General features: G+C 42.7%; 1 protein-coding gene across 1 annotated transcript in view; it reads right to left on the bottom strand.

Moving 5' to 3' along the window:
- Window positions 1-25,879, bottom strand: part of LOC141273403 (alpha-2-macroglobulin-like protein 1) — a 137,958-nt gene extending 112,079 nt beyond the window's left edge. The window contains exons 1-9 of the mRNA XM_073685172.1: window positions 25,571-25,879; window positions 22,179-22,362; window positions 19,041-19,200; window positions 18,018-18,070; window positions 17,045-17,065; window positions 16,528-16,681; window positions 7,702-7,786; window positions 5,432-5,552; window positions 4,417-4,531 (exon numbers count right to left, since the gene is read on the bottom strand). Coding sequence (XP_073541273.1) covers window positions 4,417-4,531; window positions 5,432-5,552; window positions 7,702-7,786; window positions 16,528-16,681; window positions 17,045-17,065; window positions 18,018-18,070; window positions 19,041-19,200; window positions 22,179-22,362; window positions 25,571-25,638 — 961 coding nt within the window. The 5' untranslated portion in view covers window positions 25,639-25,879. The remainder of the gene's footprint in view (window positions 1-4,416; window positions 4,532-5,431; window positions 5,553-7,701; window positions 7,787-16,527; window positions 16,682-17,044; window positions 17,066-18,017; window positions 18,071-19,040; window positions 19,201-22,178; window positions 22,363-25,570) is intronic.
- Between the last annotated feature and the right edge of the window lie 1,229 nt (window positions 25,880-27,108).

Here is a 27,108-nt window from a genome sequence, read left to right as displayed (position 1 = left end):
ACTAACAGAAATAAGTTCAAATTAATCTCCTCATACGAATGTGCAAGACATTTTTTCCTGATGCAGAGATCTAAATCCTTTGCATAAATAAAGGGATAAGTTATAAAATTCCTCCATCATCATCAGAGTAGAAGAAAGCGTGACTGCAATCACATGACTGCAAATAGAACGAGTCTTAGGAGGTTAAAACACTAAGACAAGTTAATGTAGATTAGATCTTCATTATGTCTTGGATTTAAAAGTTTGTAGCTCTGTATTAGAAAGCTGGAGCTTTGATCTCTGTACAGATACTTCTCTCTCTCTGATCCATATAGTGTAAGAGAGGGAGAAAGAAGAGAGAGAAAAGAGAAAGAGGGAGAAGAGAGAGGAGATAGAATAGAGGGAGAGTGAAGAGAGAAAAGAGAAAAGAGAGAAGAGGGAGAGAAGAGAAAGAGAAGAAAAAGAGGAGAAAGAGTGAGAAGAGACAGATAGAAAAGATAGAGAGACAAGAAAGCAAAAAAAGAGAAAACAGAGGAGAGAAGAGGGATAAAGGATGGAGAGAAAAGAGAATGAGAAATAAGAGAAGAGAGAGAAGAGAAGAAGGAGAAAGAAGAGAGAGGAGAAGAGAGAAGAATAGAGATAGAAGAGAGACAGAGGAACGAGAGAAGAGAGGCAGAAAAGAGACAGAAGAGAGAGAATAGTAAGAGGAGAGAAGAGCTGTACGTCTGCAGTACATGTTGTCTGCCAGTGTACCATACAAATGTAACATAGAAGTTTACAGCTCTGAATTAGTCCTGAATTGGAACTGAAGGGAACTGGATACTTAGTCACAGTAAACAATGTTCTTGTTTGTTTTCACTCTCTCCTCTATAATCCTTCACTTTCTACTAACCCCTCCAATCCCTACACCTAGTAAGGAACTGGTTATCTCTTCCTCCATCCTCCCCATCCACCTCACCTCCTCCTCAGAACTATTCCTCAACATACAATCCTGCATCTCTAAGCACAGACAGCCACATCATGCCCTCTCCTGCTCCCACCTGCTAACACTTTCTCTGCTCCTCCTCACTGCTGGCGATATCTCTCAAAATCCCAGCCCCCCCCCCACCACATCCCCAAAGTCATTTCTACCTTTCATCCTAGCTCTAGCACACATTTCCACAACCTCTCTAACCTTATACCCATCCGCCCAGCCCCTGCTTCCCCAGTCCCACTAGCAGGAGCTCTATGGAACGCTCGCTCCATCTGCAACAAACTTTCCTACATCCATGATCTTTTCATCACTAACAAACTTTCCTTCCTCGCCATCACCGAAACCTGCTCACCCCCTCTGACACAGCCTCACCAGCTGCACTTTCGTATGGCGGAGTCCACCTTTCCCACACCCCCCGCCCTAGCGTCAAGCATGGTGGAGGAGTTGGCTTTCTCCTGTCAGACAATTGCTCCTTCTCACATATCCCACCACAACCCTCCATTAATCTGCCCTTTTTTGAAGTGCACTGTGTGCGCATTTACTCCCCGCTAACCTCCAACTGGCTGTCATCTACTTTCCCCTAGGGTCAGCCACCACCTTCTTAGACCACTTCTTCACTTCCTTTCCACTGACATCCCCACTATCATCATGGGTGACTTCAACATCCCCATTGACACTTCCCACCCATCAGTCTCTAAGCTTCTATCCCTCGCTTCCTCCTTTGGCCTTGCTCAATGATCTTCAGCCCCACTCAGAAAGATGGCCACACTCTGGATCTCATCTTCACCCGCCTCGGTTCCCTATCCAACCTCTCTAACTCTCCTCTCGCACTTTCTGAAAAAAAATTACTTACATTCTCTCCCCTCTCCTCTCCAGGTCCACAATCCCCCATCCAGAAACTTGCACACCCTCGTAGAAATCTCAAACAACTCCACCTACACTCACTCTCCGAATCCCTCCTCCCTCTTACAGAAATAAATTGCTTACATGATGCAGATGCTGATGCCGCCTTATATAACACCACAACAGCTGCAGCTCTTGAATCGGTCTCCCCCCTCATACATACCAAAGCTCGCACAATCAACAGGCAACCCTGGCACACCAGCCTGACTAAAGAACTGAGATGGGCTTCCAGGGTTGCTGAGCGGAGATGGAAAAGGTCCCATTCCAACGAGCACTTCATCACATAGAAACAGGCCCTCACTACTTTCAGGTCCACACTCACTGCAGTGAAACAAACATACCTCTCATCTCTCATATCCTCCCTGTCTCAAAACCCTAAACAGCTATTCAGTACTTTCAATTCTCTCCTCCATCTCCCAGCACCTCCTCCCTCTCCACTCATCTGAGCTGAAGAATTTGCTTCATTCTTCAAGCAGAAGATTGACACCATCAGACAAAGCTTTTGCCATAAGTCCCCACAGTCCCTCCTCATATCTACGCAACTCTCCTCCTACAAAACAAGCTTCTCCACCATCACGGAAGATCAACTTTCCTCTTTATTCTCCAAGTCACATCTCACCACATGCAAACTTGACCCAATCCCGTCCCACCTCATCCCAAACCTTACCGCAGTCTTCATCCCAACCCTAACCCACCTCTTCAACCTGTCACTAGACACTGGTGTCTTCCCCTCATTCTTCAAACATGCCTCGATTGCACCCAACCTCAAAAAGCCATTCCTTGACCCATCCTCTCTGTCTAGCTATCGCCCCATATCACTTCTCTCCTACGTCTCAAAACTATTTGAACAACACATCTATCTTAAGCTGTCTTCCCACCTCTCCTCCTGCTCCCTCTTTGACCGCCTCCAATCTGGCTTCCGACCGCACCATTCTACTGAAACTGCCCTGAGTAAAGTCACCAACGACCTACCTACTGACCGCCAAATCCAAGCGACACCACTCTGTCCTTCTCCATCTGGACCTGTCATCTGCCTTTGACACAGTAGACCATTCCCTTCTACTAAAGACTCTCTCATCTCTCGGCATCACAGACTTGGCCCTATCTTGGATCTCCTCATACCTAACAGACCAGACATTCAGCATCTCCCACTCACACACCACCTCCTCACCTCGTCCCCTATCTGTCGATGTTCCCCAAGGCTCAGTTCTAGGACCCCTGCTCTTCTCCGTCTACACCTTCGGCTTGGGACAGCTCATAGAGTCTCACGGTTTTCAGTATCACCTCTACGCTGATGACACAGATCTACCTCTCTGGACCTGATATCACCTCCTTACTAACCAGAATCCCACACTACCTGGCCGCTATTTAATCTTTCTTCTCTGCTAGATTCCAAAAACTTAATATGGATAAAACTGAATTCATCATCTTTCCACCATCTCGCTCAACCCCCCCATCTGACCTGTCTATCAAAGTCAATGGCTGTCCACTCTCCCCAGTCTCACAAGCTCACTGCCTCAGGGTAACCCTGGACTCTGATCGCTCCTTCAAACCTCATATCCAAGCTCTTTCCACTTCCTGCCAACTCCAGCTCAAAAATATTTCCCGGATCCGCACATTCCTCAACCGCGAATCTGCAAAAACACTAGTGCACGCCCTCATCATCTCCTGCCTTGGCTACTGCAACCTCCTGCTCTGTGGCCTCCCTTCTACCACTCTTGCACCCCTCCAATCTATCCTTAACTCAGCGGCTTGACTAATCCACCTGTCCCCCCGCTATTTCCCGGCCTCTCCTCTCTGTCAATCCCTTCACTGGCTCCCCATTGCCCAGAGACTCCAGTTCAAAACCCTAACAATGGCATATAAAGACATGACCTAGTCTCCTGGTACTTACCTCTACAGAACCTCCAATCCTCACAAGATCTCCTTCTCTACTTCCCTCTTATCTCCTCTTCCCACAATCGCATACAAGATTTCTCCCATGCATCCCCACTACTCTGGAACTCTCTACTCCAACACATCAGACTCTCGCCTACCGTGGAAACCTTCAAAAGGAACCTGAAGACCCACCTCTTCCGACAAGCCTACAACCTGCAGTAACCCTCGCTCTACCATAATGTTGATCGACTAGCTCTACCCTCATCTACTGTATCCACACCCATCCCTTGTAGATTGTGAGCCCTCACGGGCAGGCTCCTCTCTCCTCCTGTATCAGTCGCTAACTCATTTTTGTTCAAATTATTTTACTTGCTTGCCATTGTTTGCCATGTATACCCCTTTTAAACATGGAAAGCGTCATGGAATTAATGGCGCTATAATAATAAATAATAATAATAACGATAATAATAATAAAAAAGAGAGTTGTATCCTTTGAGACTGTGGATGGGGCAGTGGGAATTCACTGAAAGTAAGAAGGTTGTAGTGATGCTGATGAGTACCAACTTATGGCTTCTTACTGTACACTAGTAAGTTGTGGAAATTCCAATTTTTCAAATCAGAGACCCCAAAAGTGTAGATGATATAGATATGTACACATTATTTATAAGAGTTAGTAATCTTACCTGTCCCGTTTTCTACAAGAGTAGCCTTAGCATCAAAGGTCAACTGGTAGTTATATGAGCGGAGATTATATGATTCGGTAGATACTTCCACTTCTATACAGCCATTCTTTTCAGTCTGGTTGAGGAAGGGAATGTATAATTACATACATAACATATACTGTGCAATATACCATTATTATTCATACATTGTGCAATTTTGTTCTACTGTATTTCAATTTATGCTGCGCCCCCTCTCCTGGAAAACAATGTCCCTTTTCTATTATGTCACAAGACATGTAAGACATGTGCTTCAAGGCATGAGCAATCTTTGGAACAACTTTATTTCCATTTTAACAAATAGAGATGGGCTGGCTTGATGTGATTTTTGATGTAATTTTTGTAGTGTTACACCTTAATGATGTCGCATTGGGCTCATCAATCAGAAAAGGAGCTGCAGATGACAGGAGGTTGGAAGAGGTTTGCAGGACTCCAGCACTGAGGCCATGGACCGCCAATGTGGCAGCTAGACCAGTTTCCTGAAAATCTTTGTGCTCAGCTCTAATATTGCCTCAACCTGGAGATCCATGTAATAAAATGAAAATGTTATTTGTACTTTGTGTTGGACGGCGAAAAAATCCTCCAAAACAACCCTAAATCAGTGATAGAATTGCTTTTATCCCCCCATCCTTATATTAAAATAATAGATAACTAATAAATGATATATTACCAAAAATGGCGCTTTTACAAAACCATACAGATACACTGATTCAAAACAGATTGCATCATTAGGCTCATGTAAAAGTTAATGAAGTTTGTCAGTGCTGGCTTGTGTATTTTTGGCTAATTAAGTGAGTGTCAAGATCTATAAGATTTACTTAAATATTACAAAGCCTGGAAGGTGCAACTTCTCCACTTTAACTTTGCATAATTTTTCATAAATTTCCCTGGAGTATTTTCTTTTATCCAACAATGAATGGGGATACAGAAGTAACTTTTTAATATCTTCATTTCTTTAAGACTTGCCATTATTGCATACCTGGCCTTTGTATTCTGTGCATATATCCTTCGGGCATGATGATCTCATCCAGTAATAGCAAATAGCTTCTCGGCATATTGTTGCAGTAATCTCTCCCTGGACTGGTTTTCCAAATGTATATCTGAAAAGTAAAGAATAATGTTCAGCACAGAGTAAGTAAGGAATGGATGCACTAGAGTAGGGGTCCCCAAACTTTCTTACATTGAGAGCCACATTCAACTCTGAAAGATGGTTGTCAGCCACATTCTTTGTGCAGAAATTGTATAAACCTCTTGTTTGTCCCTTTTGAAGGTTATAATTCCCCGAGTGCCCCTTTGTAAAGCAATAATGGCACAAACCCTCCTTATAAAGTACTTATGCCCTTAGTGTCCCTTTACAGAGTAACAATGCCACAAGTTACCTTTTATACAGTAATAGCCCAGAGTACCCCCTAAAAAGTAATAATGCTCTTTTGAAAGTAATCATATCCTAAGCACCCCTTTAAAAAGTAGTATTGATCTGAGTGCTGCTTATATAGTAATTATGCCCATTCAGTACTCCCTGTGAGGCCGTGATGGGAATCATGTACAAGTGTCGTTCCTTGTCCCTGTTACGTGTCCCTCAAGATGTGTGTGGAAACATACTGAACTTGCTGGTGAGCATTGTAATTACACTCACAGATGTGATTACAACACAAAATAAAAGTAACTGTGGACTGGGTCAAGCTATTTGACCAAGTCAGATTTAGGAAAACTTCACTTGGCTTTATTTTTGGAGAAATCTGTAGGAAGGTAGTGGGACGAATCTCTTTTTCCAGTCCGGGTCTTGGAAGTAGCCAATGTCCATGATTCCCAATTAAACTTTCAGGTAAGGGTTGGGTGTGTCAGTGTTGGTTTACGAGCAGCATAGCAGGAGGATCTGTGTATGCCTGTCTATGTGAAATTGAACACAGACCAGAGCCAGAGACTTGAGCAAAGCCATTACCGCACCCGTGAGTTATACAGCGGTGCAGACGCCAATGGCAACAGACTGATATAGACTAATAAGGACGTTCAGGACATTATCCAGATGATAAAGCTTGGATACATTTCGTAAGTTGGCAAATAAAGATATTTAAGTTTAACTTTCTTCGGTCACTGCCCCCATATCACATGGATGTGAAATCTGCTGCATTAACCCCTTAAAAGTAATAATGCCTGGAGAGCCCCTTATCAAGTAATACTGTCCTGAGTGCCCCTTAAAAAGTAATAATGCCCCCGGTGGATTTCCCACTCACCAGAGCAGACAACTGTGAGTCACCTTTAGGGACTGTGGGCCACTGGTTGGGGACCCAGGTATTAGACCCACAAGGTAACTTTATGAATACTGAGGCCTAGAGTTGAATCATAGAGGCAGGTCTGGATATTGCTATAAAGTTTTGTAAAGAGAAACCATTAAACCACCATGCTTCTAAGAAGGAATTGGGACATTGAGACATCTAATCCTTATGCCAAATTTGCCAAACTTGAAATTGCCATAGTAACATTTTTATTTATGCCCCTGCCCATACAGGCTAGTGGGATTAGAGAGTATAATCATCCAGCAGAAGGCTCGGCTACTCCATTCAAAGTCTATGGGATTGACAGAGATAACCAAATGCTTTCCCTCAGTCCCATAGACTGTGAATGGATTCCCCTCCCACCAAAATAAGTTATAATTTCCCATAAAGTACAATGTGGGGATCACTCACAAATAAAGATACCAACAAAACCTTAAAGGAATTGTCTAGATCATACATATTAATAACTTAGCTTAAGGATAAAATAAGTGGTGCACTGACAACCGGCACCCTTACCGCTCAGATGAAAACAGTCCAGTGGACATAAAGTTTAATACTTCGCAGTGGCCACTAAACAATATACAGAGCTGCAGCATTCTGCTCCGAACAGTGTTTAAAACTGGCCCCATCGACATGAGACCAGTGTCAAACCCCCATCCATCTCATAACCCTTTAATTTAATTATGAAATAAGTTATAAATAAAAAGTTGAATAGTTCTATTTAGTAAGACCTGATATCCAATTATGCTGTTATACAAAGCAATCGGATCTATTTTCTCATTACTTGGATAACAACAAAAAAAAATGTAATAACCGAGCTTTGGACTGTAGAAGTAATTTCTTTTTTCATTCTAGGATGATATGAGTGTGGGAAGCAAAAGAATAGTAACATCCATAAAGAATGAGCCTTCGCCATAAACATTTCCAAGCTAAAAAGCTCGAGTCAATAGGTGAGGGTATATAGAGTACCTACCTTCCACATGTTTTCACAGGGAAGGTCTTCTCCAGGAGAGTGACTACAGAAGGAAGATCAACAGTGACTTCGAAGGTTGGTATCACTGGAAGATACAATGGAGCCAAAAGTCATCGTTAAATTGAAATAATTGCAACTAGAGATATTTTTTAGTAAAAACGGGGGAATGCAGTATATCGGGGGAATATAAGGTACATTTTTATGACACAGTTTATACCGAGAGTTCTAAGGGTGAACGTTTCTCCTTGTAGAGAGTGCCAAGTCGGCGTAAGGAGACTTATAGGCCATGCAATGCTCCCTTGGGAATGTAAATCTGCAAATTGCCTCTTCAGAGAGGAAAAGGCTATTTTTTTTAAAGAATTCCCTTTATCTTTATATAAGCCACATTACTTAAGATAAGAAACCAAACTAGACACTTAATTTGCAGACATGTGTTTTGGAGGGTAACGTAAGTTGGTGTAAGTAGACTTTTAGTCCATGCAGTCTTTATTCTAGGTCTAGTGGCTGTTACGGGTCTGGGTGGTGGAACCTTTGTGCTTCGGTGCAAGGAGGGACCAGAGGGGCGTGACTAAGTGCCTACTCGGCCTGACCCAGGTCACTTGGCGGCTTAGTCGACTCAGTGAACCAGGGAGGGATCGGGCAGGTGAACCAGGTGCCACTCTGGGACCGACCTTGTGTGAGAGCAGGTGACTCCCACGGGTCAGATGACAGGAACTGACCAGTACAGCGGATGAGCACGGCAGGAAGGCAGACGGGTGGTCCAGGTAGAACAGCAGGCTGGTACGGCAGATAGTCAGACAGGTGCTCCAGGTAGGCAGGCTGGCGGGCACGACAGGTAACTGGCAGGTGCTCCAGGTTGGCAGGCTGGTGGGCACGACAGGTAACAGGCAGATGCTCCAGGTAGGCAGGCTGGTGGACACGGCAGGTAACTGGCAGGTGCTCCGGGTAGGCAGGCTGGCGGACACGGCAGGTAACTGGCTGGTGCTCCAGGTAGACAAGCTGGCGGACACGGCAGGTAACTGGAAGACTGGCGGGCAGAACTATTAGACAGACTGGCGGACTGAGCTGTAGACAGACTGGCGGGCTGGACTGTTAGACAGACGGACAGGACTGACTGACAGCGGAACCTGAGGGCTGAAGCAAATGTTGGCACACGGAACAACAACCTTGCACAGGCACCACCATTTTGGAGGAGGTGCCTTATATAGGAGATGTCCTCCGGCCATTGGCCTAAGCACAGTGCCTGGGAAGCTGCGCGCAGTGCGCGTCACAGCAGCAGGGGAGCAGGAAGACGCCAGACCAGGACCGCGGCGGTGAGGGGAACGTCGTCTCTGCCCGGCAGAAGGCAGAGACGTGATGCTACAGTGGCAACATATGGTCGATATTGATTTTTAGGATTCTTACTTCCAGTAGGTGGCACTAGAGATCAAGTCCTCTTCCTCTCCGAAGAATCTGTTTGCATATTTACATTCTCAGAGGAGCATTGCATGGTCTATGAGTCTACTTACACCAGCTTGATGCTCTCCACGTTATCCCCTGTTAGAGGCCTATCACCCAGACAAATCAGACCTTCAGCTTTACACCGATGAGGGGCAAACACCCTGAATTATGTGACTGCATATGGAGCATCTGGTTTGGCTTCTTATCCTAAGTCATATGGCAGGGCTCTTTAAAGGGAGGAGAGGTGCCAGATGACTTTGTTGGGTCTACACTGATGTATGTGTAAGACTATTTTTTTTTCCCAAAAGAATATAACCAGGGGTGTAGTTATAGAAAATGCAGAGATTGCAGAAATATCTGGACTATTATAATGTGTCATCAGAAAATTTACCTATTTTTTAATTCACGTTTTTATGCAATTTTTTTTTTTCTCTGATGTTTTTTTTTCAATGTTCCATACCATAATCTTTATAAAAGATAAAATGCTAGGGAGAAAGTAGTGCAAATAGGGTCTGACATACATTCAGAGTTATTTATCAGATTGTACTAACCTGATTTATGACTTACAAGGCGTTTTTAAATCATTGTACAGCTGGTTGCAAAACCGACAAGCATGAAGATAGGAATAATTTGTGGATGTCTCCTGAAGAAGAAGTGTTTGACACTTTGAAAGGCGTTGAATAAAAACCACATGTTTGAATAAAACCCTGAGAATTGATGTCTTCCATACACAGCAGTGCAGCAGGTATCCACAAATTATTCCTATCTTCACCATTTTCTCCTCCTGTAGATCACATTTCCTGTTCTGTACAGATGACTTTTCAGCAGTCTCATTGTAATCCTGTCTGTGATGGTAATGACTGATAACACTTCTATATACAGTAGATAACACAGGATCCACCATTCACAACAGAGGATTTCACAGCTCACCTCCTCCTCCTTTACAATAGTAACATAGTCTTCCTTCAACCTTAAAAACTATGTTACTAAGTCCTTCTTGTTCAACCCATAGCCTAACATTTTGATCCAGAGGAAGGCAAAAAAAAAACCATGTGGCAAACACTAAGCTCCACATTGGGGAAAAAAAATTCCTTCCTGACTCCATATGACAATCAGACTAGTTCCCTGGATCAACGCCCTATCAAGGAATCTAGTATTTATAACCTGTAATATTATACTTTTCAAGAAAGGCATCCAATGCCCCGTCTCATGCTGCACATAACACATCTGCATCTCTGGCTGATATGGGCATAAAAGGGGACAAACTTATGGTGTGGCACCCATGCTCCCCTGACCTCAACCCCATTGAGAACCTCTGGAGCATCATCAAAAGGAGTGTCTATGATGGCGGGAGGCAGTTCACATCTAAGCAACAGCTCTGGGAGGGTATTCTGTCCTCATGCAAAACAATTAAAGCAGAAACCATCCAAAACCTGACAAATTCAATGGACGAGAGAGTTCAGAAGCTCCTTTCGAACAAGCGGTCCTATGTGCAAATGTAACATCACCTAGAATAAAGTTTTGAGTTGAAAACTGTTTGATTTCAGTTTGTAATAACCTGCTAATGCTTATAATTTCAAAAATGACCATTTTTTTGTTCTTTATTAAAATGAAAAGGTTGAAAACTCTGCTGTGCATAATAATTTGGAACATGCATTTTGAGTACAGTTTGAGTGTTTTATTTTTTTAAAAATATCCTGTTATCATAGGCAGTTTGTACAAAAACCTTTCAATTGTACTCTAATAGTTATTTGACTGGAAAATTACAATGACTGCAATTCATATAGGTAATTTGGGAAAGTCTGAGAAAATATTATTTGCATAATAATTTGGAACACAGTGTAGAGACCAGAACTGTACACAGTATTCTAAGTGTGGTCGCACTAGTGACTTGTATAGAGGTAAAATTATGTTCTCCTCATGAGCATCTATGCCTCTTTTAATGCATCCCATTATTTTATTTGCCTTTGCTGCAGCTGCCTGACACTGGCCACCAAACGTGAGCTTGTCATCCACCAATACACCCAGGTCTTTTTCAGTTACAGTTTTGCCCAGTGTTTTACAATTAAGCATATAATTATACATTTTATTTCCTCTGCCCAAGTGCATTACCTTAGATTTATCCCCATTAAAGCTCATTTGCCATTTATCAGCCCAAGCTTCTAGTTTACATAGATCCTCCTGTAATATAAAATTATCCTCCTATGTATTGATTACCCTGCAGAGTTTAGTGTCATCTGCAAATATTGAAATACTACTCTGTATGCCCCCTACAAGGTCATTAATAAATATGTTAAAAAGAAGCGGGCCCAATACTGACCCCTGTGGTACCCCACTGTTAACTGAGACCCAGTCTGAGTGTGTTCCATTAATAACCACCCTTTGTTTCCTATCACTGAGCCAGTTCTAACCCACATACATATATTTTCCCCTATCCCCATTGTTCTCATTATATGTATCAACCTTTAGTGTGGAACCGTATCAAAAGCTTTTGAAAAGTCCATATACACAACATCCACTGCATTTCCTTGGTCCAGTCCGGAACTTGCCTCCTCATAAAAGCTGATCAGATTAGTTTGACAGGAATGGTCCCTCATAAACCAATGTTGATATTGGGTCATGAGGTTATTCTTCTTCAGATACTCTAGTATAGCATCTCTTAGGAAACCCTCTAGGATTTTACCCACAGTAGAGGTTAAGCTTACTGGCCTATAATTTCCAAGTTTGGTTTTTGTCCCCTTTTTGAAAATTGGCACCACATTTGCTATACGCCAGTCCTGTGGTACAGACCCTGTTATTATGGAATCTTTAAAGATTAAAAATAATGGTCTATCTATGACGTTACTTAATTCCTGCAGTACTCGCGGGTGTATCCCATCCGGGCTCGGGGATTTGTCAACTTTAGTGATTTTTAGACGCTGCCGTACATCCTGCTGGGTTAAGCAAGTGACATTTACTGGAGAATTTTTGTTATCATCACTGATCATGTTTTCTGTCATGCGATTTTCTTGTGTAAATATGGTTGAAAAAAAATCATTTAGCATATTGGCTTTTTCCTCATCCTCATCCACCATTTCACCCAGACTATTCTTAAGGGGGCCAACACTATAATTTTTTAGTTTTTTACTATTTATATAGTTAAAGAATATTTTGGGATTATTTTTACTATCTCTGGCAATGAGTCTCCCTGTCTCGATCTTTGCTGCCTTGATTTGGTTTTTACAGAATGTATTTAATTTTCTGTATTTATTTAATGCCTCATCACTACCTACTTACTTTAGTTCTCTAAATGCTTTCTTTTTGTCACTTATTGCACCCTTTACAGCTCTATTTAGCAATAGTGGTTTTCTCCTATTTCTTGCATGTTTATTCCCATAGGGTATGTATTGTGCACAAGTCCTATTCAGGATGTTAATAAATGTCTCCCATTTGCTTTGTGTAGTTTTATGTCTCAGGATATCGTCTCAGTTTATTGCACTAAGATCATCTCTCAACCATTGGAAATTTGCCTTCCTGAAGTTTAGTGTCCTTGTAACCCCTCTACTGCACCTCTTATTAAAGGATACATGAAAACTTATTATTTTGTGATCACTATTACCCAAATGACCCCCAACTTATATATTTGATATGCGGTCTGGCCTGTTGGTTAATATTAGGTCTAGCAGTGCCCCCCTACTTGTTGGGTCCTGAACCAGTTGTGAAAGGTAATTGTCTCTCATAGTTGTCAAAAACCTATTACCATTACTTGAACTACAGGTTTCTGTTGCCCAATGTATTTCAGGGTAGTTGAAGTCCCCCATAATAATGACTTCTCCTTGAGTCGCTGCTTCATCTATTTGCTTTATGAGGATATTCTCCGCTGCTTCCATTATTTTTGGAGACTTATAACAAACCCCTATCAGTAATTTATTATTTTTTTCCCCTCCCCTTATCTCCACCCACAGGGACTCTACATTTTCATTAGATTCACATATATTCTCATGCAAGATGGGTTTTAAGGATGATTTTACATATAAACACACACCCCCACCTCGCTTGTTTGTATGGTCATTTCTGAACAGACTATAACCCTGTAAATTAACTGCCCAGTCATGGCTCTCGTGCAGTCATGTCTCAGATATCCCCACCATGTCATAATTATTTTCCAACAAAATTAATTTTAATTCCTCCATTTTGTTGTTGGGGCTTCTTGCATTAGTGTACATGCATTTTATGTATCTCTCTGTACCTCTATTCCTTCTTACTATATTGACTGTTCTAACCCCACCCCCAGTTTCTTTATTTGTGCCCAGTTCACTATCTGCACTATCTTCCCCACCTATAAAATGAATACCCTCCCCCCCAATCCCTAGTTTAAGCACTCCTCCAACCTTCTAGCCATTTTCTCCCCCAGCACAGCTGCACCCTCCCCATTGAGGTGCAGCCCGTCCCTAGCGTAGAATCTGTAGCCAACTGAGAAGTCGGCCCAGTTCTCCAGGAACCCAAACCCCTCCTTCCTACACCAGTTCCTGAGCCACTTATTTAGCTCCCTAATCTCCCATTGCCTCTCTGGCATGGCACGTGGTACAGGTAGTATTTCAGAGAATACCACCTTGGAGGTCCTTGCTTTAAGCTTGCAGCCTAATTACCTGAAATCATCTTTAAGGACCTTCCACCTACCTCTAACTTTGTCATTTGTGCCAATGTGCTCACCAGCCCATCCCAGTAATCTGTCAACCCTATCAGCGATGTGCCGGACTCGAGCGCCAGGTAGGCAGCACACTGTTCAGCGATCCCTGTCTTTGTGACAGATTGCCCTATCTGTTCCCCTAATAATTGAGTCCCTCACTACCAGCACCTTCCTGGCCTGCCCTGCTCTCCTATTTCCCCCCTTACTGGAGCTGACACTCCTCCGGCTTTCAGAGGACATGCCTTGCTGTAGCACTGCTACTCCTGTACCGACACCCCCCTCGTCTGCCAACTTTGCAAACTTATTGGTGTGCGCCAGATCAGGTCTAGCCTCCCTGGCACTCCTCCCTCTATCCCCCTTCTAACTGTCACCCAGCTAGCTGCCTCACTGCCCTGCAGCTCCCTACTACCACTCTCCCCCACATCTACCCCAGTGAGCAGCTGCTCAGTGAGCAGCAGACTCCTTTCCATATTGTCAATGGATCTCAGTGTTGCCAGCTGCTCATTTAGATCCAGTACCTGGACTTCCAAACGCACAACGTGCACACATCTCGCACAGCAGTATGCACCCACAACCGTCCGTTCAAGGATTGCATACATGTGGCAAGATGTACACTGGATAGAACTGTCAATAATGGAGCTCATTTCCTAATGGGGATTGCAGTAGACAGACATGGTAGGTAAAAAGAAATGTAAAGAATTAATAAAATATAGACAGCAATTCAGTCCAAATTCCTCCCTTCTAAACTCCCTGAATCCAAAGTCACTGAAAAACAAGTCACACACTTACTTCCGTTTGTACTCACACTCCAGTCACACTCAGTTCGTTTACACTCGCTAAGGAAGAAGATTTAAACAGTTTTTGTTGTTTTTTTTTTCCCTTTTAGCAGCAACCCAACCTACAGCTCAATGCACTGTTAACACAGGATCCACCATTCACAATAGGTGATGTCACAGCTCACCTCCTCCTTTTGTACAATGAGTTTTGCCCAGATTGGAGTATGTTCAGATAATTTTTCTATACAGTCAAATAGGGTCTGAGTTGCTGCTAATGTCCATGTGACCAACAAGAAGCAAGAGCCTAGTAATAGTGTGAAGATTGCAATATATTTTTTTATTTTTTAATTTAGATAGGAATATTAATATTAGAAAACATTTAGAATAGACTATTTTTCAATGACAGATTTATTTTGGGTTGTCCAACTAACTACATTTATCAACTATCTACTGGTAAGGTAATATCTGTATAATTTATTTAGGTATGACTACAACAACCTCCACCAATTCATGGAACTGAGGCTGTGGCGCCCCTGAGGGTTCGACCGCCACAGGGATGCTGCACTTCTCTAATGGAGTGTAGTGTTCCTCCTCTGAGGTAAGAACAGTGTGATGGTCAGGACCCCACCTCCACATCCAACACCACACTTCTCCCACCAGAGGGAGCTAGAATGCACTAGGTGCTGCCCCTGCTGGAAGTGGGAGACTGGGGAACCAAGAGATAGGGGAACCATTTAGTGGGTGAGGGTGGAGGACTCACATTTTAGTGACACTTAATAATTCATATTTAATACACAGCCATCTTGGTTCATGGTCTTTTGTTGTCCTTTTGATGTCTTTTGATGGTTCCTCATCGTGACCTCCCTCCCTGAGCGTGGATCCTGTGTGGACCTGCAGAGGACGGGGACACGGCCCTCGTACCCCGGCCTTTGGGTCGAGGGGCAGGCTGCGGATAATGTATGTCTCAGCCCGGTCAAGGACCATGACCAAGAAGGCCCGGAGCTTAAGAGTGTAGCTCCACCGCCCAGGGAGGATGCAGACGGAGCGGAATACGCCACCTGTCCTCGCCAACCTGATATATTCAGAGGGATTCCGGCTGCAAGAGGGGACCGGCCCCCGACACCCAACCTTGCTACTCCATGTCCTGGTCGGGAAAGCCCGGTAGGCCCTGAGGATCCCACCGGGTAACGGAAGGAGCGGAGCTGCCACCCGTACCTTTTTCTGAGAGAAGTTCAGAGGGAGACCCGGCCTATCTACACACACACAGACAGGAAATGACCCGGTCTGAAGTCTAGGAACACTCTGGTGCGGGGTCCTGATTGAACGCTGGACATACTCGGAGGTTGTCGGACCCCCCCGTCTCTGGTGACCACAGAACTCCGCGAGGAGCAGGGAGACGCCTTCCTAATGCCATCTCTATCGTGAGTAAAAACCCTGGAAGTTAACCCCTATGGCCTCCGGACTCTTTATTCTGCATTACACCGCGCTACGCAGCACCAGACCTCTTAGACTACTACCCCCTCCATCCTGTCCCTCTGCCCTGAGGCCCTGCTCTGCCTGTGGGGAGTAGTAACAACGACGGCTGCCATAACATCATGCCTCGGCGGACTGCAGCAGCGCTGGTGGCCTTCACCAGGTGCCACAGGTGGCGTAGTCGAGATCAGCCACTCAACCCAGATAAGCCCATACCATCCTTTTAAAGTGTGACGGCCCTGGGCATGAAGCGGGTCCGGGCCACGGCTGCACCCCATCGACAACAACAGGACCCGGCTCCGAGTCCCCATCTCCCAGGGTAGGGCTTTCGAGCGTCACACAAGGCCATTAAGTGAGTAAAACCCATGTGTATTGATCCATTTTCTTTTGTGGGACTCAAAATCACCTAAAATGTCAATGTGATTTCAGTATATAAAACAAAAAATAACCAAAAAATTATTCCCTAACCATATTCAGCCACATGGAAATCCTCGCGAGCGTGAGGAGCAATGATGGTGTAAGCTCCCAGTGGAGCCTCAAAATCAAGGGAGAAGAAAAGGTCTATGATGCCGTTCTGAGGTTTGAGATTCAACCATTGACCAATACGATTTTTATTAGGATCCTTGTGAGAGAAGAAAAAAAGAAACAAGAATTAATGGCATATTGGGAAGCTAACACCACATATAAATAGAAGACATGTAACCTTGGATTTCCTTGAAACTTTAATTTTAAGACATAATTACTATTTTTGACCATGATCCAGTGGCATCTCGCCCAGCCAGAATGTGCAGCAATGACTTTCATGGCCAATCTGGTAGAGATGTAAGATGGTATGTGCGTAGATCATGCAACCACCTGGCCCCTTGAAACTGAAGAACAATCTCCATACCGAATGTACGTAACACGATGGGCCAGTGATTTCTTTTATTATACACTCATGACATTTTTGAGTAGACTATTTGAGGTGCATTCTACAATCACTCACCTGTATCTCCACCATAGGACACTGAATTAAAAGAAAGAGATAAGAATTAATTTAAAGATATATAAGGGGGTCACTGAATGTATATATGTATTTAGTTTAGATGTCTGATATTTAAAATGTCCATCTTCTCCTTAACGGCACCCACACATTTCTTCCCATGTATTCGAAGGTTAGGCTTAATCTTCGGGTGAACAACCTGCGACCCATGACGCCATTTTGAGTGGCACTCAACCTTCTTTACACTGACATACTTGTGTGTGTCTTGTGGCTTCTCACATGTTGTGTCACGACTTTGCTGTTGGGTATCTTGGGATCAGGGGCTCCTTCTCTGTCCCTTATGCTAGGGTCGCCCTAGCTAGCCCTGTTCCCTGGATTACTTCTAAAGGCGAAGACGCCGGGGCCACGTGCCTTGTCTGAGCTCCTAAATCCACCTTCAGTCTGTTCCCTCCTCCCCACCCAGGCAAGAGGGGAGTAGTAGTGTATGGCAGTACACCAACCAAGGTAATACAAACAGGGATAAAAGGAAAATACCAATCATACAAATATACTCACACAAAAAACAGAGGTAAACACCTCGATTTTCAAGGTCTGAATTTAGACCATGATGTCTGGACCAGCTGTGGGTTCTGCTGAATCAACTCAGCAATCTCATAGACATATATGAGGCTATAGAGTTCCAGTGGTGAGACCCGTGAAGGTTGCAGGTATGAAGCCATCCTGCATTTTAATGTGGCTCTTGGGAAATGTATAACCATTTGGACCTTGGATTAAAATGAGTTGTGCACCTCTGATCTTATCTGTCATCTGGTCACTTAGGAGCAGAATTTGGGACATAATAAAGCTATATTTATGATGGCACTGTTGAGTACTTTGACTTTGGAAGGAAAAGGTGACTGATGGAATTGCCTTTTTATCTGGGAGAATTAGGAAATATTTCTGTCGTATATCAATGGTGTAACACGATCTTACTTACAATGTCTTCAACAGCCAAGAAGTCTCTATTAAAAATCAGGATTCGAAAATTCACTGGAAATAATGGTAGATATTCAGTATATCAATCTAATTCCACATTTTACAGAGCACATTATGTATGAGGCAATCGGCATTGATTCTACAGAACCATGGCTATGGGACGTAGCAACTACACCTCGGTCTGCGCTTCTCTGCCACATATTAAAAGGACTGGCCACCTTTGGGAGCATTTTTTTTAACACTCTTGCATTTATTTTGAGCTAAAAATCATTTTTGAAATTGGGTATTTTTTACAAATATTGCACAGTTTTGCTTTTACAGGCTTGCTTGTTTCCTTGCAAGTGCAGCTTTCCTCACAAACTTACCAGAACAATGGCTGCTGGCGGAGGAGCATGTGACCAGACCTGTGAATCAGTCTCCTCCAATAAGAAAACACCACATGGGAATGCTGTTCTCCTATTAGGGGAGGCTGATAGACTGGTCTGGTCACATGCTCCTCCGCCAGCAGCCATTGTGCTGGTCAGTTTGGGAGGAAAGCTGCACTACCAAGAGAAAGTGGCCGATCTCTAACTGAGAACCCGTCAGTGAGCTCGTCCTGTCAGTCTAACAGGAAAGTTTCTAACTCTTTTTTAATATGTCTTTTTCTGAGCTTCTCTAACCTGATTTCTGGACATAGACGACATTAAACTTGAATGTGAAGGGAAACAAAGGGCCTCTAAGAGCAAAATTTGTAAAGAAACCCAATTGCAAAAATTATTTTGAACCCCAAATAAATGAATAAGTAGAAAAAAAAAAAAAAAAATGGCCAAAAAGTTGACCAACTTCTTTAAGTCACTAGTATTGTGAATAGCCCTGTTTAGATTATACAACTTTCATCTCTGCGATCGTAAATGCTATGTAACGCTCTATAATGATCATTTTAGTCCTTCAGTCCTAAGCCCTGCAAAGGTTAGAAGAGCTCAAAATGGGAGCAAAAGAGGGGACATTACTTTTTTTTATTATGCCCCCACAAACCACTACTCACCGGTCTGTCCCCGCTTGTACAGGGGCTTGTCGGTCTGAATAAGTGTTGCGTGTCCTACAGCTCGGACCAGAACTTTTTTACTGTCTGACATCTGTGTGGTTGGTCCAACAAGAGACATAAAAACAGTCACAACCTCTTTGCCTCCTTCTGGAGGAGGTGTCTGTACAAGAGAAAGATCGGAAAGAAATATGGACCCATGAATGGTATGGATAGGGGCTAACTTAATTTTTTGAGGAAAAATTATGTTAAAACACGCATCCGGCTCAAATATAGTCTAATAGATAAATTTGGCAATTTTCACATGTATTACATCATAGACTTATGGACAAATTGCATCATCTCCTTTTTGTACGTGGGGCCCCTCCAAACTTTTTAGTAGAAAAGAAACAGAATATATGCTGGTGCGGCTAGCACCCCGCCCCGGAGGGGAGTGACCGAGCGCAGAATTACATAGTTACATAGTTTGTAAAGCCGAATAAAGACTTGCGTCCATCAAGTTCGACCTGTTAGTTCTGTAATTGCTAAAGTTGATCCAGAGGAGGGCAAAAACCCCAAATGATTTAGCCAATCTTCACCTGAGGAAAAATTCCCTCCCGACTCTGAAACCAGCAGTCAGAATAAATCCCTGTATCAACCTACTATTTTATTTTATTTTTAAGTATATGCTGAAATCTGCCTGGTATCTAGAAATGCATCCAGTCCCCGCTTGAACTGGTGTAGTGAATCCGACATTACCGTCTCCTCACTCAGTGAATTCCATATTCTCACTGCTCTTACCGTAAAGAACCCCTTCCTATGCTGGTGCTGAAACCTTTTCTCTTCCAGTCTTAGTGAATGCCCTCTTGTTACCGTAATATCCCTCCTTTTGAACAAATCCCGGGCAAGGTCTCTATACTGTCCCCTAACATATTTGTACACATTTATTATGTCCCCCCTCAACCTTCTCTTTTCCAGGCTGAATAGTCCTAGTTTTGCCAACCTCTCTGGGTATTGCAGTCCCTCCATTCCCTTTATTAATTTTGTTGCCCTCCTTTGTACCTTTTCAAGCTCATTTATATCCTTTCTATATATTGGGGCCCATAACTGAGCACAGTATTCCATGTGTGGTCTGACCAGTGCTTTGTACAGTGGAAGAACAATGTTCTCATCCTTTGCAGCTATACCTCTTCTGATACATCCCATTACCCTGTTTGCCCTTACAGCAGCAGCCTGACTTCGGGCACTCCAATTTAGTTTGCTATCAATCAAGATGCCCAAGTCCTTCTCCATCTCTGAATTCCCCAATGATTTCCCATTCAGTGAGTACTGGTGACTTCCATTTTTCCTTCCCATATGTATGACCTTACATTTCTCCTCGTTAAACCTCATTTGCCATTTAATGCTCCACCTACCCAGCTTATCCAAATCCCTCTGAAGGTCTGCACTGTCCTCTTTTGTATTAATTGTTTTACATAACTTTGTGTCATCTGCAAATATTGATATTTTACTATTTATCCCGTTGACTATGTCGTTAATAAAGATATTAAATAACATTGGGCCTAGTACAGACCCCTGTGGTACCCCACTAGTGACGCTTACCCAATCTGAGTATATTCCATTTATAACCACTAGAATACTAAATGGAAGATGTTGGTGACATGTTTATCTAGTAATTTTAAGTTTAGGGAATAAAAGCACTGTGGGGATAGGCTGCGTGGATGGAAAACAGTCTCTTGTTGCAAGGTAGTTCAATGAGGGTTCCTTTATTCAGACAACGCGTTTCAACCCCGTACCGGCGTCTTTTTCAAGTCATAAGACAGATGGGGTTTACAAGTACAGAGGGATATTTAAAGCTAAAATGGGAGCCAAGCTACATGTGGACCACCCATTTAGGGGTGGGTACAGAAATGTAAAAAAAAAAACCCATAATGGAAAACATGTTTATAAGTTGTTGGAAAATAAAAAGTTGAGAATGAACCAATTAAAGAAGTAGTTAATACAAAATGCAAGAAAAGGAGTAAGAAAAGTAAGTAAAAAAAATGTGTAAAAGTAATGTATAGAGTGAGAGGGAATCGAACTGGAAAAGGGTAGAGGAAGAAAAGGGTAAAAAAAAGTCATTTATCAGGTAGAGCCTCAGACTGTTTAGAGGGACACTGCAGCAGAGTAGGATTGTGAAAAAGACAAGGAAGAAATAAGAGATAAGGTAGATAGGAGGATAAATGGACGGGAACTAAAATGGTGCTGAAAAGAGTTTGTCTAGTGCCGTGGTCAGTAGAAGTATTGGGTGTGAGAGGAAGAAGTGATATTTTGTCAAATAGAGTATTAGAATATGTGGTTTCAGGTTCAGGTACTGCCATAATGGTTACAGCTTCAGGTACTGCCGGAGAGGTTACAGGTTCAGGTATCACCATAATGGTTACAGGTTCAGGTACTGCCGGAGAGGTTTCAGGTTCAGGTACTGCCATAGCGGTTTCAGGTTCAGTCAAGACGAGTGACAAGAACAGGTTCTGGTTTAGACATCACGGTTAACTAGAACAGGGAAATGAACCTGGCAACAGACTAGTTGCACCAACACTAACTAACCAAAGGGGAAGCGCGCATCGCCGGGACACCTGCGCAGCAAGCCATAGCAGAAGAAAAGCACACCACAAAGCGGTCAGGGTGGTGAGTATGTTGGCTTCCTTCCAGGAGGAGAGAGAGGGACTATGCAAGGATGCCGACATTGGCGTTACACAAGGTTCTCGACCAACCCATGGTATGTTTTTCCCAGGGGTACATGTTAATGCATTTAAGGCCACGTTCACACGTCCAGTATTTGGTCAGTATTTTACATCAGTATTTGTAAGTCAAAATCAGGAGAGGAACAATCAGAGGAAAAGTATAATAGAAACACGTCACCACTTCTGGATTTATCACCCACTCCTGGTTTTGGCTTACAAATACTGATGTAAAATACTGAATGTGTGAACGTGGACTCACTCCGTCCTTTCTCATCATTTTATTGACATAGTTTTGCTGTACTTTGATGCCATTTCTTTGGGTAAGGAGCGCTTTGCTTAGGAACATGGAGAAACATTGCCCTAGATGGAACACAATTAAGTCTAAACCTAAATTTGATGAATTGAACAGTGGATAATTAGCATAATATTGGATGAATACCTTAAATTGCACACACTTGAATAATTGGGATTCTGTCATCATCTCCTGGAGAAGGATACTGTCCTCTACGCCATGCTGTAAGGTGGCAGTGACCCTAAGGGCCTCTGGAGCTCCCCGGATATCTACACAAAGTGTTTCATTGGAAGGAAAGTGAATCTCGGCTGGAATCAGTAGTAAGTAACCTCTGTGGAGGACAAAGGAGCACATTGACATTGCAGTTTATTTACTCCTCCCCACGAATCACTCCGTACTGTTAATATTTTCATCCTTTCATTCATCATTTCAGTTAATATTCCTGTTTGCCTCCATGTCCTGTTGTTACGGCTGGTGCCTAGCTTTCTCTGCCAGAATTTAATTAAATAGTCTGCTTCCATTCCTAAGCCATGGGCTTTCATAACACTCTGGTTCTGCCTTGCATACATGCACTTGTCAGATAAACTGTACGAAAAATAAAGCTTAAAGGGATTTTCCGTGAATAAAGCATAAAACTCATTTAGCAGAGCGCAAGACACAATCTATATTCCTAATGTAGTATGTAATGTAGGTTGGTCTCTCAGCGCCGCTGTTGGAGATGGCGATGTGGACATCACATGAAATTTTAGACATTGTCCATATCCATAGGATTATTGTAAGCAGGCTTGGACTGGCCCACAGGAGAACAGGAGGATCCTCCGGTGGGCCCCACCACCCTCTTATATGAGCAGTACTTGGCACACTATACTTGAATCACTATGTACAGATAAAGGCAGCATCTTACTCATTTAACAATCTACCCAGTTCACTGTTACATAAATTTGTGATTGAGAATAATGTCACATTTGCAAGTAGCTGAAAAGTGGGGCCCTGGAGTTGATTACTGGTGGGCCCTTGGCACCACAGTTCGACACTGCTTGTAAGTAACCAAAAGTCACATCCCTCTGAGATCAAATTGACAGATCAATTATAACTTATGGATACTACATTTGGTAATTAAAGTATATTAGGGCTCACTCATACCACTGTATTATCGGTCCAAGTGCGATCTGACAAAATATTGGATCACACTCTGACCAATGATACTCTAGGGGGCATATGTCAGATTTTTTCCTTGGACCGAGCCGGTTCGAGGACAAAATCACGGCATGTCCGAGTTTAATTCAATATTTGGATCACATTCGGCCATGCAAGTCAATGAGCAAATGGAAATAATCAGACTGCACTTGGATGACATCTGAGTGCCATTCGATTTCTGCGCACTGACACAATATAGAAAATGGAGAAATTTTGTTCTCCATCTTCTCACAACGAGCTCCAATTCTCTCATCTGAGAGAATCAGATCACACACACTATGCTGACACTCTGATTAAACCCTGAGCAGAGTCTGACCAGAGTGTCATTAGCATAATCGGCCTTGATGAAAGAATCTATGGTTGTGTGACCCTCGTCTGTCAAATCCTACAAAAAAAGACCAAAAGAATCAATGCGTACAGAATGTGTGGATGTTCTGAAACTGTAGCAGAAAATCCCAGTAGACCAGGGGTGGGCAAACTCCTTAAGGTCACCGCAGTTCACAGCTGGTGGATCACACAGAAGTTTCTGTGAAAACTGCCGGCTGTACTTTCAGTGACCTTAATGACGTCACCGCTCCTAACTGCAGCCAGGTTCTCATGCTACTCTCACTATGCTCCAGCGGCCGTGGTAAGCGGTCACGTTACTGATGTCACCGCTCATCACAGCCTCCGGATATACAGTACAGACCAAAAGTTTGGACACACCTTCTCATTTAAAGATTTTTCTGTATTTTCATGACTTTGAAAATTGTACATTCACACTGAAGGCATCAAAACTATGAATTAACACATGTGGAATTATATACTTAACAAAGCAGTCATCAAAGCAAAAGGTGACTACTTTGAAGAACCTAGAATATAAGACATATTTTCAGTTGTTTCACACTTTTTTGGTAAGTATATAATTCCACATGTGTTAATTCATAGTTTTGATGCCTTCAGTGTGAATGTACAATTTTCAAAGTCATGAAAATACAGGAAAATCTTTAAATGAGAAGGTGTGTCCAAACTTTTGGTTTGTACTATAGCAGAGTCGAGGATTGTCGTGGAACATCAATCTGGATTACGACGGACCTGCTTTGGTGTTTTTTTGGCAGATAAATGGGTAAAAGAGGAGGTCACTGATACGGACAGCATACGCACACACGGATGGCACACGGACAAGGACCCCGGATCTCACCGGTACTGTTTTTTCCATTACCGGAAACACCAGGACGTGTGAAGGATGCCTAACATTGCAGAGTGTAGGAGAAGCTTTGTAATTTTTTTCTCTCTTTATCCATTCTTGAAAAACACTGATGGTAAAAACGGACCCACGGATGACACACAAATGACACACACATGCAAGACACTGATTACACCAGCAGTATTTTTTCACAAATGTGCTAAAACACGAATGTGTGAATGAGGTCTAAAAGTAATGTGACTAACAAGCATGTGTAAAAAAAAAAAAAAAAATCGGGCATGGTTGGACCTTTATTGGGCAGCGTAGTGGCGCAGTGGTTAGCACTATCACACTGCTGACATCTTGAGTTCACATCCAAGGAGTGTAGGTTTGCATGTTTTCCTCATGTTTGCATAGGTTTCCCGCAATGTATATAGGGATAGATCATTTGGATTGTGAGCGCCAATGGGGACAGGGATGATGATGTCTGTAAGTGCTGTGGATTTATTGGTAGTATTTAAGGGAGTAAAATAAATAGACTTTTTGTGTTTCGCTTGTTACAGTATCCTCAGGGGTTGCAATGTGACTCTATTCATTAGTATTGCACTGCAATGTAGCAGCAACACCGAGCAAACTCTGGCCGTACGATGAGTGTTGCCCACCAAAGTCACCATGTGCCCCAGCCTTGTTCTGCGCATAGGTGAAAATGTTTTGAATTGGGACAGTATCTTTTAGTAACTAAGTATAGTGTAAACTATTATCCCCTAACCGATGCTTTGCAGACCCCATGTGGATCTGGGACCCCTGTCCTTCACACCCAACTATTGGTAATCCTATATTTTATTGGAAATCAATGAACCTAGGAATGTCATAGTATTAATGAAACATGCCATGGAGTGAAAATCTTGCACCCGAAGTCCCTTTTGTGCAGACAGGCTCTCTCTATAACATGAATGGCCTCATTATGATCTCCTCCAACCCACATTTAACATGTCATAAAAGTAATTTTTATGTAATTTTTTTTACAATATTATTTCTAAGCTCTTTCTTCCATTTGTAATGTGACCCCACAATACCCACATTGACATGGATGTATAGGTTTATGGAAGATCTTCCTACTTGGTTTTTGCTCTTTCTGATTTTTTTGAAATACAACATAATAAAAAGTTTTGCTTACATGGATGAACTCTTTCCGATGGTCAAAGGGATCAGGCCGTAAGTGAGTAGTAAAAGCTGGTGCCACATCTTCTGGGAAATGAGAAAAGTTCTATTATTCTGGACAGTTCTTTAGTAGAGCCGGTCTCGTCCACCTCACGGTGTGACCGCGGTTCTTATCTTCATTGGTAGTTTGGTGACTATCCACTTAAGGTTCCAAGAATGTCACCAGAGGATCTGTGTCCCAGCCTGCTCCCTAGTAATCTGTCCTTGTGTCTGACTTGGCTGCTCACCTGCACTGGAGTTCGCTCTTATTCCTCTGCACTTATTAATGCTATGACTCCACCTCCTCTTATGTAAGGGAGTGAAAGGGTTAAAGACATACTACAACCTTTATACTAATGTGCATGAGACACAAAGAATAAAATAAAAGACCATAGGATGGAGGAGAAGCTTCTGGGCACTATAGGCGATACCAGCAATCTTGAGACTTGTAGTACTCAAGGTTTTTTTTGTGTTTTTTTTTTTTGGCATGCAGAAATAATTCTTTTTCAGTTAAAACACAGACAGACATGGTGGTTTCTACGAGCTCGCTGACTTATAAAGAGGAGACGAGCACCAAACCACACAGCTGATCTGCAGCAGGGTCAGGATGGTGCCAAATTACAGGGTGTAAGGCTCATTAAGTCGTCAGTGACTTTTCTGCTATGAGAAAATCAGCCCGAGTTTCATCAGTTTGGTCAGTGTCAGTTTTTACCATCAGAGTTTGGACAGAGTTTCATCAGTTTTTCTCCAATGGCAAATAAAAGAAAAAGAGCTTCCTCCGGCTTCTTCTATCAAACACTCTGTAAAAATCGGACATCACACAGATGGCATCCGAGTGCTGTACGATTTCTTCATGGATTCATAGACTTCCGATACTGGACAAGTGTCTGTGACTTTGTGCGAACCACTCGGTCCTAGGAAAAAAGTAAGATGTGAACTACTCCATAGACTATAATAAGATCTCATTCACATGTCCAATTTTTGCATACGAGCGATGATCTTCGCAGCTGTCACTTGTACCTGTTATAGTCTATAAAACCTACAAAAGACAAAAAATATATCACATACCCTATCATCATTATATATAAATGTAAAGCAAAGGTTTTTAATATAGACAGTGTAGGACTGTCCCAATTAGGGTCACCTTGTCGCTGGTAGGACGGCTTGTATACTTTTTTTGATCAAAAATAGTTCACTAAGTACCCTATATTTCATATGCAACTTTGCTTTACATTTATATATAATGATGGTAGGGTATGTGTTATATATTTTTTGTCTCTTGTAGGTTTTGTATCTTTTTGCTAGTGTGAACATGCTCTTATTTCTTGCATGTGTACCATCTTAGACCTCAGTTCACATTGCTTGGTTTTCTGTTATAGTCTATGCAGAAAATAGGAAGACATCTCCAGCAATCCGGAAATAAAATGTCCAAAAACTTTATTTATGAAAATCCAATAAAACCATAAATATGGAAATCGGCAACCTCCAAGTGTCCAATATTAAGATCGACGAGTT

This window comes from Phyllobates terribilis, unplaced genomic scaffold (genome assembly GCF_046119375.1).
Source record: "Phyllobates terribilis strain yellow unplaced genomic scaffold, ASM4611937v1 Scaffold_5__5_contigs__length_657084704, whole genome shotgun sequence".
Classification (NCBI taxonomy): Eukaryota; Metazoa; Chordata; class Amphibia; order Anura; family Dendrobatidae; genus Phyllobates; species Phyllobates terribilis.
This window is presented reverse-complemented; position numbering and strand designations above follow the sequence as displayed.